The sequence below is a fragment of the Stegodyphus dumicola genome, chromosome 10 (genome assembly GCF_044657685.1).
Source record: "Stegodyphus dumicola isolate Sdum_Otavi_A_Nest chromosome 10, ASM4465768v1".
Taxonomy (NCBI): domain Eukaryota; kingdom Metazoa; phylum Arthropoda; class Arachnida; order Araneae; family Eresidae; genus Stegodyphus; species Stegodyphus dumicola.
In genome coordinates this window covers 138,566,681-138,581,532 of record NC_140777.1, presented here as the reverse complement: position 1 = coordinate 138,581,532, position 14,852 = coordinate 138,566,681, and the positions used below count along the sequence as shown (strand labels likewise).

General features: G+C 32.2%; 2 protein-coding genes across 3 annotated transcripts in view; one reads left to right on the top strand and one right to left on the bottom strand.

The window, feature by feature from the left end:
* Window positions 1-6,947, top strand: part of LOC146995115 (uncharacterized) — a 62,362-nt gene extending 55,415 nt beyond the window's left edge. The window contains exon 5 of the mRNA XM_085826075.1: window positions 6,829-6,947. Within this exon, the coding sequence (XP_085682201.1) occupies window positions 6,829-6,947 (119 nt within the window). The remainder of the gene's footprint in view (window positions 1-6,828) is intronic.
* Window positions 1-14,852, bottom strand: part of LOC118189579 (uncharacterized) — a 1,110,938-nt gene that overhangs the window by 922,302 nt on the left and 173,784 nt on the right. For both annotated transcript variants that reach the window (XM_085825600.1, XM_085825599.1), the window contains exon 2: window positions 12,318-12,483. Coding sequence is in view for 1 of the 2 variants with exons in the window: in XM_085825599.1 (XP_085681725.1) it covers window positions 12,318-12,444 (127 nt within the window). In the remaining variant the exon portion in view is untranslated. The remainder of the gene's footprint in view (window positions 1-12,317; window positions 12,484-14,852) is intronic.

Sequence of the window (14,852 nt, the reverse complement as noted above, 5' to 3'; positions counted from 1 at the left end):
AGTAGCTCGAGTCATCTTTACTTAGAGCTGCGCGAATTTTTTGCTGTCGCTTTTTAGTCTCATTCCCGTTTATTTTCAGTAATTGTGTAGATATTTTTTGTGCATGTATATCGTATAGCTTATTTTTCTTTACTCTTAGTATTGTTAGTATTTTAATTGTAGTTAATTTTTTATTATTAATTTTCCATAAATGGCGCGGAGAGGTCTAACTCTTTCCGAAGCGCTAAAAGTGCTTCATGAATTACCCTCTTATTATGAATCAGAGCATGAAGATAGTAGCGATACTGAGATATATGCTTCTGAACCACTTGTGCAATCCTACTGTGGTATGTAGGATGAAACTTATTTATTTGATGAGAAGGTTGATTATCCATCTTACACAGGCCCTTCTACGCAGCCTCAAGTTTTTACTTGGAATTCTAAACATATTGTTGCACGGAACTAGAATCCGCACAAAACAAGTTTTGTGTTCAAAACCCGCAAAGTTGGATTGTGCTTCTATCAAAAAGGTGCGACATGCTTTGAACAATTTCACAAAGCTAAGAAATCGAAAATTTGTAAATATCTTTGTATATAGGACTTTTGTATATTCATATATTTATCTCATTTATCCATATTTAGTCAAGAATGTTGTGTATATCCAGAAAACCATGTATACAACCATAATACAGTGTTTTTTCATTGCTTTAAAATCGATCCTACTCATTTCCGTGCTTCACTGCAATGCTCGCTTAGTCGCACTTTTAAAATCTCTGGCGGCGCAGTGTTCCACCTCATGGAACACTCACAGAATTAAAACGGTAAATGCAATTTATACAAAATTTTACCTGTATACTCCTTTAGGCTTAGATAGACTGCATACAACTTTTTTTACTGAAATTCCGACTTTAAAGTATAGTGCATCACAAAGGGCTAGAAGAAGGGGGAAAAGTTAAACGAATTTTTAGTCCAAATGGATTTGAGTTCTGAAGGACTATTACTTTCGTTTTCGCATTTTGCGTCGGACTCCTATAAATGACGGTTCACTTTTCAGACTGTTGCCACAAATTGTTAGAGTCCTGCATTATATATTTGAAGAAATTAAGTAATGAAAAATCTGCATAAATGTATGTATATTTCTCGCATTGTGATAAAACAACGGTATCTAGAGCCATATAATTTTGACCGACGTAATCCTACTGCGAATATAGGCATCTGAAATCCCAAATTTGAAATTTGGAATTTGTTTTATGATCGATTTCATATTTTGTAAACCTTTAACGAATTTTTTAGTAACACACTATGATTTAAAAGCGAGCAATGGCAACACTCTACGGGGGTGGTGAACCTTGTTATCTCCAGCGCGTCGAACTGTGTATCGGAAATTCTAAAGATAGGCTCATTTTAAAATTATTTTGCGACATTGCTATTGAAATGAATTTTATTTTATAGTTTAAGTGCAAAGAACATGATATTTATTAAATAAAGGTAACACACAAAACGTTAAAAAAACGCCATTTTATTATTATTTTAGATCTGTAAAAATGCAATCGTAAGATTATACTCACTTGGAACGAACTGCGGCAAATGTCAGTAACCAGCAGCTTAAATTATCTGGTAGCCATTTTCTATGTTTATACTTCGTTCATGCTTTTAGAAGTATGTTTAGAACGTTTAGCCTCGTTCTTAATTTTGCACGAACTACAAATATAACAAAACTTTTATTTACTATGTCTGTTAAATGTTATTTCCATTATTTTAAAAATCTTTAATATGTCATATTATTCATTGTTAACAGTTTGTGTAAATGTCTTGAAAAACTGTAAATGAACATTTGCATGTCTACTAATTTTTAAGCATTCTTCTTAGAAGGTGTTCTTTTAAATGAGCTGAAGAGGAAAAAATGCTTCTTATTTATAACTTTCTGTATTGCCTTATAAGATATTTCTCCCGCCCTCTTAGCATGCCTTCATGGTGTAATGGACAGCACACTCAGCGCGTATTCGAGGGGTCCGTGGTTCGAGTTCCGGCGAGGGCATTGCTCATTTTCCATGTCTCGTGCTTCGAAATAACCTAATATCTCTGCAATCTATTTTCAAAACTTGGCCAAGACATAAATATCGTATATCTGTGCTCCCGTTATGTTAAAATAAGTTCTGTTTACTGTATGTTCCCAATTTTTACTGTAACTGAGTTCAATAATGTAGAGAAAAGCCATTGATTTGATTTGGATCAGGAAAGTTGTTGCCAAAGAATCACTTTAGAGTTTGAAATTGCATGAACACTTTGATACCCAAATCGTATTTTGTATAAAATCCCAAATCGTATTTTTCTTTCTTGCTATATGAACTGATCTCCATGAGAAATGATTCATTGATGGAATACTTGAATAAAGGGAAAGTTATAAAAAGACGTGACATTTGGGAGACAGAGTCGAATAAAATTATTCATGAATAATGCAAACAGGATTCGAAAGCGATTTGCATCAAATATCACTTCTATGCCATTTCTGAATGATTTAAATTCTCATCAGCTATAAAAGGTACGTTTTCGTTTTAGGGAAAGTTATGTAATTAGACCCGAAAAAAGCACTAGGCTTTTAAATTTTATGTAGTACGAATATGCTAATACATAATTATTAATTCATTTTAATTGCAGAAGCATTACAGCAACTTTCTGAAAACAAAATGCTCTTTAAAAGGCTGCTTGAACGTGGCTTTTAATTCCTACTAAAATTAAATAAATGAAAAAAAGAACCAGGTGTTTCTCGTCTATGAATTAAAAATAAAACTTTCGCGGATATATTAATGCAAATATTGTAAAACAAATTCGAAAAATATTACTTTATTTATTTAGAATCACATTACACCCGGTTATTATGTATGAATGCAATACATAAATTTTAATAACGCAACTAAACTGATGAGTAACATTTTTTTTCTAATGCGAAGGTTGCAGTTTATAAAACCTTTTTACCAAGAGGTACACAAACAAAAATTATTTGGTAAATATTTTCGCACGGAGACCATAAATTATAAATACTCTTTATGTGCCATAAAGATAATACTAAGACATTTCCAAAAGCCATACCACTTATAATACAAATACTATGAACTAAGGTCAATGGACAAACAAGGTGAGGCTCTTCCCAGCATTGATGTCAATACTTATTTGAGAATTAAAAAAATTTGAGAATTAAAGACGAAAATGGAGTAATTGCTTTTGAGAAAACTAGGAGTCAGTGACGTCACACAAAGCAAATCTTGTATTATAGTAGCCTTGCTGTCAACCTTTGGTTCAGAATAGTTAAGGGGCATCAATCTCATAAGTTAATGTAGACTCCTTATATTCAAAACATTCTCTGAAAATACTTATTGGGTAATTCTGTTTCAAACGTAAAATATTGTTTCCTCGTCACTTCTAAGTAGTATTCAACGGAGCACAGATATTTACACAAATGGTTTTACTATTTCTGAGAATATTGATAAGACTACATCTTTTTACTTTGGTTATAGACTTGTTCACGTGTTATTTTGAATCTCTTGCATTACTGAAAAGTACTGATCCTGTAAGACATCTTGATAAGATAAAATAATGGGATCAAAGGGGTGCACATCAGGCAAATAAGGCGGTTGTGACGTTTTAGGGATTTGTTACTCACGCTTCTTTGCTTAAAAAGGCCTTTGGCCAAGAAGCCACACTGCGCTGAATGATCGAAATAGACCTTTCTCTAAATACACGATAATGCGAACTGTGTTGCACCTGAATAATATTAATTAATAGGATTCTTCTACAGAGAATATTCGCCACCTGATCAAATTAGTAGCTAACGATGCTGCCTGCTATACCCATGGGTCTGAATTTGAATCTCGAACAAGGCATGGATGCTTATAAGTGGAATCTATGTGACATACGGTCACTTAAAATAGTGTTGAGCCGAAAGTTCTCTCGAGTGGTTTGGTGTTCGGAAAAGACGGATGGGAGACCCACAGATGGCTAAATTAAAATTGTTTATCACCCGCTGTTCATGTAAACTCAGAGTTTTTTCGCCTTGGCAACCGCTTTAAATGTTAATGCACATTTTGGTAGACACCCGCCCACCTCATAAAAATTTGGGCGGAATTACAGTATCAGTACTTTGTAACTAGAGCTGTATGCCCATTGCTAGAACTCTGGTGTCACACTCATTTTATCTAAACTTGTACCTGTAGAGATCATTCTAGTGCCTTTTAAGAACTGAATTCGATTATTTCATGTACGTGACGTTTTCGCAAATGAAAACAAAGAAGTTGAAAACTATAACATTACTACTATCAGTGCTCCAACTATCAGTGTGAATAGTGTCATTATTATACCTTAAAATTGAGTATGCAGCTGTAGCGATATGTCATAGTGAACGAAGAAATAAAGACCACGAAATAAAATGAATTATAAAGTCCCATTGCTTCTCATATTACATAGAATATACCTTAGTTAATAATTCAGATTGATGTCGCGTGACTTAAACTAATAGATAATAAAGCGAACCGAAACCGTAAGCACTTGCAGACAACTTCAATCGATTGTAATGAAAATATAAAATCATTTAATCCATTAACGAATAAACTTTATAAGAATTTACATAGGCTGAAGCTTTCCAAAAGGTCTAAATGTTGCCTATTATGGTACATCGTTCAATCCCACAGTACGCCCCGCATCCAGTATTTATTAAAAATAATGATGTAGGACATGAGTAGATTACAAAATAGTCGAAGTATAATTTGAGATTCACAAAATAAATTCAACATCTTATTTGGTGCAACAAAAATAGGAGATAAACATAGTCAGTAAACATATAAACATAATGAGATAATTATAATTAATACTTGCAACACAATGTTAAAATGAATTGTAATAATAATGCTAAAGAGGTGGCTGTCCATGGGCTATTTCAGACATTTTCAGATTTATTGCAGTTTATAAAGTTCACGAGTGGAGTCATTTTGTCCATAATCATAGCATGTAAAAGTTCGCTAAGTTTATGCAGTTACTTACACTTGACAGAGATTTAGGCAGTAGGAAGAGAGTCGTTGCATAATTTTCTGAAACTTTGGATACTGATGTTTATTTTTAATTAAAAACCTTTGGAATGCCAGTAGATCTATTCGTGGGGATTTTACGTGAATATCCCCAGTTAAGGGGCATGCGTGGGGTGATAGGGGATTTCTTTATTTTTGCCTTTCGCTTTTCTTCTAAACACACAAAGAAGCAGCTCAAGAAGCGTTATTAGAACTTCCCTCTTCTTTCCTAATTATTTTTTTAAATAATTTGTAAGATTGATAAGATATCTGCACTGTTACTACGGAAAAAATTTGGAAATAAGTTTCAAAAATAAAACCTATACATAAATAAATGTAAATAAGTACTCAGTTCTTATATTTGATTAAACTTTATAAATATGCTTAGTGTAAAATTTGCTGAAGCTTGAAAACTAATTTGTTATCACTATCAGTACGAATGATACTCGCTATTAATTAAAGGGGCTTATATCAGTGTCATCCGGCATTTTAAAAATATGAGCGCTAAAATAAATGAAGTATGCCTCATTAATTCAGGATTAAAAGAATTGTTCAGCTTAAGAATCAGTTCACGGATGAGATATGTTCATCTTCTTCCAAGCTTAATTATCTCCTTTCAAATCGGTACACGTATTCCTAACTTTAGAAATAATTTCCTTAAACTCGTAAGAGTTTTGGAAAAATGACTATTACTGCCCAAAATGAAAAGGATTTTAAGTTAAGCTGGATACTCGTGAAATTATTATTATTGTTCAAATTTATTTTAAGGTTTTGGGGATGAAAGGTTTAGCACTTTGTGATCCAATGCAAACTAGGCATTCAAATTCGCCCCATTTCTACTAGTACCTTAAGCTGGTGAGAAAAAACATAGAAGCATATCGCATTGTTTGGGATTAGATTTGAAAATATGAATTATTTTAGCCCAGCAGATCTACAAATTGCATTCGAAAATAAAGATCCATCTCGTGTTACCGTATTACAGAATTTATAGATTTACAGAACTTACAGATTGTTTACACAATTTTGCAGAGATTACAACTCTTTCTAGGATGAAAAGCAGACAGGAAGGCCGCTGTCAGCAGTACTCACGGATAATGTGTCTGCCATACGGAAAATGTTTACAGATGATAATTGCTGAACCAACCAAATGATACAGAAGGAACTTAACATTGGATTCGCCCCCATGTATAAAATTATTCATGAAGAACTGCATATGAAAAAACTAGTTTGCTGTTAGATTCCCAATAATTTAACTGAGCACCAAAAAGGAAAACGTGTCAAAATCAGGAAAGAAACTCCTTTAAACTTTAAATTACTTAAAGCTGGTAGCCACGGCATTATAACTAAAATCGTAACTGGTGATGAAATGTACATACTATTTTTTGACTTTCTAACACGACAAGAAAAATCAGATATGGGTCTTTGAAAATAATCCCACGACCACAATGGTGAAAATATAATATGACATGGAAGAAAAAAAAAACGCACGCCGATTTTTTTCGAAGGTACGGGACTAGTCAAAGCCATCAAGCTTGAAGGACAGAAGACAGTCACAGCTAACTGGTCCACCGCTAATTGCCTTCCAGAAATTATTCAAGAAGTGAATGTTTAAGGACTCATAGAAAACAATTTACTTTTTAAATCCAATACTCGGCCATTTTTGAAACTAGTAAATTCCTATAATACTTGACGAGAGTGAGGACGGATTTTACAGGAGCTCCGTTGTGAGCACGTATTTTCTATATTCTACGCTTATGGTGTTTTGTGCTGAATGTCTTTGGATTTGCTTTAGACCCTGGTGTCCAAAGGTTCAGGTCATTGGACCTAAGAACTTCGGTGATGCATCATTCTACTCAGTTGGAAGACTCATGCTCCAGCATGACAATGCGTCTTCTCATACAGCAAGATTGAAAACAGTTTCTTGAACCAAAATTATAGCACATCCACCCTATTCAATTGATCTAGCTATGTGTGATTTTGGGCTGTTTTTTTAATTTAAAATACAGCTTACTTGTCGTCGGTTTAACTCCGAAGATGAGATTGATAAGGCTCTAAATGCAATTTTTTCATCGATTATAAGAAATGAATGACTTGAGGCATCTAATTCACCTACAGAAGTGCAGTGGTGCTGGGGGAGACTCTCAAAAATTTTAGGATGACCCTATATGAATATGAACTGCAAATTGAATCAAAAGTGACTCTGTTACTGTACATCAAACGAGTAATGGAGTTTTGGTAAGGATTCTGAAAGAGTGCTTTACATTTTACTCCGCGTAGCATATTAAAGTGGCTTAGCGAGATAATAGTAACACTCTTCCCGTGAGAAATTTAAGTTGAAAACAAATTGCAGGTATGTAATATTAATACAAATAGAAAAACCCATTAAATAAATAAAAGAGAAAGTAAGCGCTCGCTACTATAACAAAATAAAAATCAATTCAAATGGCGCAAGATTTTACACAGAACTGCAGAAACTGATTCGAGCTTACTCTAAAACATATTTTGTAGCTAGCCTAAAATATCAGCAATACTTCAAAACACTGATAAGCATCACTGCAAATATCTTATATCTGTGTAAATTCTTCGAATAGTTAAAACAACTTTAACGCCTCACGAATTAATTTGATTCTTCGATAGATATGACGCCAATAAACTGAAAAATATATTAACTCTAGCAGTTTGTAAATCTAGAATTGCTGGATTTAATTGGAGAAAGAAGCTAGAACTTCCAGTATAATGAAGACAATGAAGTTCCAGTAAAAGATATTTCCTCTAAATGCTGATGCGCATTTCAAACGGATTTGGAATTTTATTTCAGACATTCTTCTAACAGAGTTTTGAGAATGAAACAGATAACGATGAAAGCGAGTTAACTGAAAAGTACAGTCTTTCGAAAAGCTGTCATTACATTTAACCGAATATTGCTCGCATAAAATAATCTGCAAAATTAAACAAATAAGTTCTCAACGTTTACTCGAAACAAGAAACACTGAACAATAATAATTGTATCGCAGATTGAACCGATAAAGACAAATTGTTTACAATAAATGTAAAAACATTCTAATATAGCCCTTTAATAACATCGGTACTAGATTAAACAAAAGAATAACTATGGATATGTAGTACTTGCTCAACGTTAGAAAAAATAGAATCATAAGAGCTAATTGTTAACTTGTATGCCAGTGCAAAGTAATACCAGACAACGGCATCGACGTATAACAAATATTTTGCAGAAACTTTATTTTCCTTTCATAGCGTAACTTTATTTTTAAATTCATATTACGTAAGTGTAAAATGCAAGTTACTCCTTTAAAGTGTTATTCGCATTTTCCCCGTTCAGGTAACCTTCATGTTATTCATTTTAGTATCCGCAGGTTTGTATCTACCCACTGCTTTAATTTAACAACTAAATATTATAAAATAATTTAATATAAACTATAATCCAAAATTTTCATCAGAATCTTGATATAAATTTATGTTCTGACTAATACAAAAATGTATAAAATGAGGCAAAACAGTTTAAACTATGCTAGAAAGAAAAGAAAATATTGAAAATAAGAATGATACAGAACAGTTTAAAAAGATTCTATAATAAGCAACCTTCAACTTCTTAATCACATAGGTCACTGTCGGTTTTGGGTACTTCAGATCGCTAGATATGTCCCTTAAGGATCGGCCACATTTGTGATACCCGATAATTATACCTTTCTCGAAATCAGAGTGCTCCGAACTGCGAGGCATCTTGCATGTGATTAAACCCGATGCTGTTTCCTACACGATATATACCGGCGGAGTCCGTGAAGTACCTTAGGACCGCAGATATCGTCATTTGCATAGGTGTCCAAATACTTATTGGTAGTCAGTGTAAAACTGTAAACAAAGCGCACAAAAATATGCCCATTAAATAAAATTCCTTGCAGCAACTGACAAATACCAAAAAAAAAGTAAAAGTATACATTCAAACAAGCAAAATTATAATAACTTAACTGAAAATTTAATGACTTATATTCACATTTAAATATTAAAATATTAATCGTGGAATGAATTAAAAAAAATTTCTACTAAACTTTAAAATTATTTTAAATTTCATATCTTTTAAGATGGATGTAAAACATTTTAATTTAAGTTTAAATTTTAAATTCATTAAACGTTATTTATCCGAAATTATTATTATTTAATTATTATTATTATTAAACGTTAAACAAATTTATTAAACTAATTCCTAAATTTATTAAACAAAGCTAACATCAATTTTCAGATATTTTTTCATAACTAGAAAATTCAGAATTATATGGGGTTTTCAAATTCATAAATCTAAAATTATTTTTGTGAAACAGAACATAATTTTAATAGGAACTTCTGTATAACTTTTTACACGCGTTATTTATCCGTTAAGCTCAATGGTCTTTAAATTTTGTTGAATAAAAGAATATACAAAACTGAAATTTTCTTTTGTCGGAACTTTAAAAGTCTTTATATATATACTTCTAAATGTACTTTATATGGGGTTTCAATATGTATATTTATAACATAATGTATAATAATTTATAGTTGAGGGTCCTATATATATTGAACCCTCATCATCCTCGTGAAAATAAATATAAAAAAATATCTTTAAAAATATTTTACTGATGTATGAAATTTATGTGGAAAATAGAAAGATGAACTTTTTCCATTACAGTTTTATTCATTAAATATAGATTTCCTCTATATATTTGGATAATAACAAAAAGAAAATGTAAAATACTATTTAATTAATGATTTCGAAAAGTTAATGTTTTAGTTCGTATGATAGAGAAATGTTCTTTTATGGTTTGATTTTGACTTTGAAAAACTCTAGAAGAGTTGCTTGGAACCTTAAGTTCCAAAGAATACAGTTTGAAGAGCCTTAATATGTATTATTAATACTAGAACAAATTTAATGCACATCTTATTAGCTTGCAATATGTATGTAAAATGTAATGTGCATCTTAGCTTGTATATGTTAATAAGATGCAAAATTACATAATTTTAAATGTTAAATATATATCTTGAATTTACAACTGATTCCACTAGTAGTGAATTTTTATAAAAATTAAACACTATACTAGTCTTATAAAAATTATTTGAATAGTGTATGAAAAATGAATAGACATAATTAAAGAAGTACTATAATAGTCATGAAGTTATCATCGTCACTAACTCTAGTTATGTTAAAATATTTTCGTTGAACACGCACATATTCGTTCTAATTCAAGTTTGGCTTGGATTATTGGGATTACGGCAAAGCACACTAGGGCTATCTGTTTAAGGGAAGGGATGCCTTCGTGGAGGACTTTCTAAGGGAAACTGGCTCGTATACACGTTACACATGGGGAAAACCACGAAAACGCCCATGCAGCCAGCCCATTCGCGAGATTCGAACCTCGGACCAAACTACCAGTGTTCAGCGACTTTACCGCTCGGCCACTGGTGAGCACCTGTTCTAATTTAAGTAAGAATCGTTAGTTGTAACAAGAGTATATATATGTATGTGTAGGATAAATAGATAGAAACAAGTTTAGTTTTTTCATTTATTTATGGCTGTTTATAAATTACGAATGGAAATTATGTATCAATGTTTCAAAATTATTACAAAATTAAATATCTCTTGAACATAGGGTAGTCGAACTATAGTTTTAATTTAACTAATGAATAAATTGTTAAATTAAAACTAATAGTTTTAACATAGTAATTAAAACTATAGTTACAGATATGTTGAGTCAAAAAGGCGGCTGTGCGTTTGCTTGCATTGAATAATAAGAGCCCTGTAGATATCGTGTAATAATGATATATATAATTGTTTGATATAGATAGTGTTATGGATAGAGAAAATGAAATAGTGCTATTAAAAAGTCAAACTTTCAGTTTTAAAAAGAATACATTATGATATCAGTCAGACTTACTTTATTGTCTCAAACTTCTCGCCTTTCCAAAACGCCTTTCAATCCATCCTATTGCTGCGTATTTGTGTTACTGCATGTCCTTTGAGGTTTACTCTGCTGGAAATTTACTCTCTTGGATGTGTGTAAGGAGTAAGTTTTTCTGCTTTCCATAGTTGATGGCAAAAATGCTGCATTAATAGTAGGTCCCTCCTGTCTCAAGTCCTCACTATCATTCTGAGCGCTGATTAGTTATCAGTCAGATTTTTGTTAAGGTTGATCTAGGCAATGATTATTTGCACCATGGTTGCAAAAACAAACCCATATGTTGCAGCTGTAGTTTACTGCTGCATGTTCAGTGTTATATTAGCTGCTAATAATGGCACATGGCACAAGATTGTTATTGGAGATGAGGGTAAAACAAACGCTTCAAACTGAATATACTAGACATATATCTGTCTACAATTCAAAGTAGTAATATACTGCATTAACTCAAATATATAGCCATAGTTGTGATTCACCTGTATTTCCCGATATGGAAAAGAAATTTCTAAAAGACTCAGAAATGAAAGTAAAAGCACGCATCTTAAAGTTCTATTTACAGAATTTCCAAAATTAAAAACTTTTATCTGATAAAATATAATTTTATGTTACCGTTAAAACTGATGTTTAGGCTCGGAGAAAAGTCATTTAATTTTATTAAATTTTTCTGGATTAGTTCTGTAGATTGCAGAACATTTTTCCCTTTAGAAATCTTTAAAAAGAATACGAAATAATTTATGCACCATAAATTTCTTTGCAGGAAGCTCACATAAAAATATGGATTTCGTATGGTTTTACTAAAACGTTTTACATAATCAAACTTTTCGTAGTTTTAAAGCTTAATATATTCGATAGCTTTTCTTAAACTGGGATTTTAACCCTACAATCATTTATTCAAGAGACAATTAGGATTTTTATCAAACACTGTATAAGCGCAACATTTCTAATAAATGGGATGACCTTGAGTACCCTCTGATTATGATCATTCAATGGAATCAAGAATAAATGTCCACAACATACTCATTCAATTGTTTCAAGAGCTGCTTTCTCAGCAAAAGTCACAGGGAAATCTTCCGATTAAAAGTAATAATATTTCTATATTCATAGTTACATTTTTTCAGCGAACGAGTAAGATTCTAAGCAAGAGCAAATGCTCCATAAATTATTAACATAAGAATTATTCGAACTATCATGGAAGTATGAATTTCATACTCCTTGTTATTTACTGAAACTTTTATGAAAAGTATTTCCTTAATTCTGCATATTTTCGCAAAGAATTTCGTTGAAAATGCAGTGGTAAAAGAATAAGAATGTTTGAAATTCCCGAAGGGAAACTTACCGTCCATCGAAGCGAGCGTGAAAGTGAGCATAATCCAGTGAGCGAGGAGAAACACGACGAAGAGGTGCTTGTGGATTAGACAGATGCACACGCTGAAATTGCGAATTTTTCCTCGACACAGTATCATCTTGCGTTACAGTCCATCGCAACGCTCTTCAGGTTAAACCTGAAATGAAGGTAGTTTCAATTAGCATTAAAAGCAAAGTTGAAATAGGAAATGTTTCACAGCTAATTGTTTTCTTTTCCATTAAAGCAGTTCTCTGTTTTCAAGCATTATCTAGAACTGAAATAGAAAATACTGAACTAATTTTCTGTTCTCCCATTTATTTTTCAAATTACTGTCTCCAAGACTCTTCGTAACACCAATGTAGCTGTGTGTAGTATTAAATAAAGGGTCTTCATAAAATAATGTTCGGAATGTGTGAAACAACACATAGTTGCAGCAAAACTGTTTAACACGTTAAAATAATCCAAACAATAAAATGCAGAGAAACAACCCAGATTCCGGTGAATATGGGGTAAAAATGTAAACAATGTCTGAATCCATCAAACTGGTTCACGATCCTTTCGTGCTTCAGCGTCAGCCTCATTCTAAATGGAACCGCAAAGCAGTTTCAGGGGATATTTTTATTATACATTGTATTTATTTTGCAAAATAGCACTCAGGAAATGCATTATGAATTATGATTAAATTCTCGAATTCCATCATCCGAAATAAAGAATTGCAATAGCCACCTCAAATTTTGTTCCATAAATTCACTGAATTCTTAAAGAAACAGTCGATATCAAACCTAGTAAAACAAAACAAAATTTTCTGATATTTTTCATTTCATTTATATTTTATTCCTTCTGAACTATTTAAGAATTTTAAGAAATAAGTTTTTACATTTAGGAAAACGAAAGGAAAAGTAAAGAGTCACAAGAATTAATTATGTATATTGAACTACTATGATATTCATCAGTCTAAAAGGCATAAATGGCAGTTTAAAGGGCAGAAGGAAGTATCGAATGTTTACAGAAAATTCTGAATCTGTAAAAATATAATATTACAATGGTAGCAAATTGTACTGAGACTAAGTTCTTTTCAAGTTTAATTTTTGTATAAATTTCAATAAGTTATTTTGCTTGTTGTTAATGATATCGTTTGTCCTTAATATATACATAGACTGCTTCGTTTCATACTAGCAGCTATGCGGCCAGCCTTCGTCTGGCTTTTAAATGTGCCAGGAAAATGCCTAAAGGTAGCACACAAACGTTAATTTTAAAAACTGCGCAAAATTTTACTCTGCAGAACAATTAAAAAAAACACAATTTTTTTAAAAAATGTAACAAAATTACAATCAAATAAGCAATGTCCCTTAATAAATATTAATTATCCTAATAAATAAATTAACCAACTTCCTGTTGCAAGATCTTCAGAATTCAAATGGTATAAAGGAAGTTAAGAACTTTGTTTCTTAAAAAAATCATGCAAAACGTTTTATGTAATTAAAACATAATATAAAAACATTATGATGAAGTAAGCAATAAATCTCATATTTTCAAGAGAAAACAGTCAGCAGTCCAGTATCCAAAGCAATGGATGAAAAACTGTTGCCGTAACCACATTTCTACATGCGCGTCAGAATAAGAAGATTGCGATGTGAGTGTTGCGTGCCTAAAAATAAAAAGAAAAAAAAAACTGCATTTTATCTCATATTTTCAACAGTCAGCAGTCGAGTATACAAAGCATTGAATGAAAACCTGTTGGAAAAACCTACATTTTTAAAAGAATGAAACTATTCAAAATGATGCGATAAAATGGAAAAGATAAAATTAAAATATTCTGATTCGAATTTTGAAAAATATCGCTTCGAGGTGCACTGGCTCTTGTCTAGACGCACCTATATACAAAATTTCGTAGCCCTGAGTCTATTAACTTACACGCAGCATGAACGAAAGATACACAGACAGACTCTTTCTTTTATTATATGTTGAGATAAATAAAATTATCTGTTCGTGGTCTTACTAGCAAATAATTAAATTTCAGATGAAAAGGAGAAGAGTGTCTGTGTGTGTGTGTGTGATTATAGCAAAGCCTCGAGGGCTATCTGCCTAATGGGAGGAATGCCTTCGTGGAGGAGTTTCTAAGGGAAACTGGCTCTTATACACGTTACACATGGGGGAAACCACGAAAATGCCCATGCAGCCAGCCTCGGACAGAACTACCAGTGTTCAGCGACTTTACCGTTCGGCCGCTGGTGGGCCTGAAAATGAGAAGAAAAGCATATCTTTAGAATTTCCAATACACAGTCTCGCGCGCTGGAGGTAAAAATGTTTTTTTTTTCGCACAGTGTTGGCATTGCTTGCTTTGAAATCGCTGACTTTGTTAATAAAAATTCGTTAAAGTGTTACAAAATATGAAATTGATAATAAACCAAATTCCGAATTAACGTTTTCAGATGCCCATATTCGGATAGAAGATTACGTTATTCAAAATTTGATGGCTATAGGTACCTTTGTTTTATCACAATCCCGGAAATATATATGCATTTA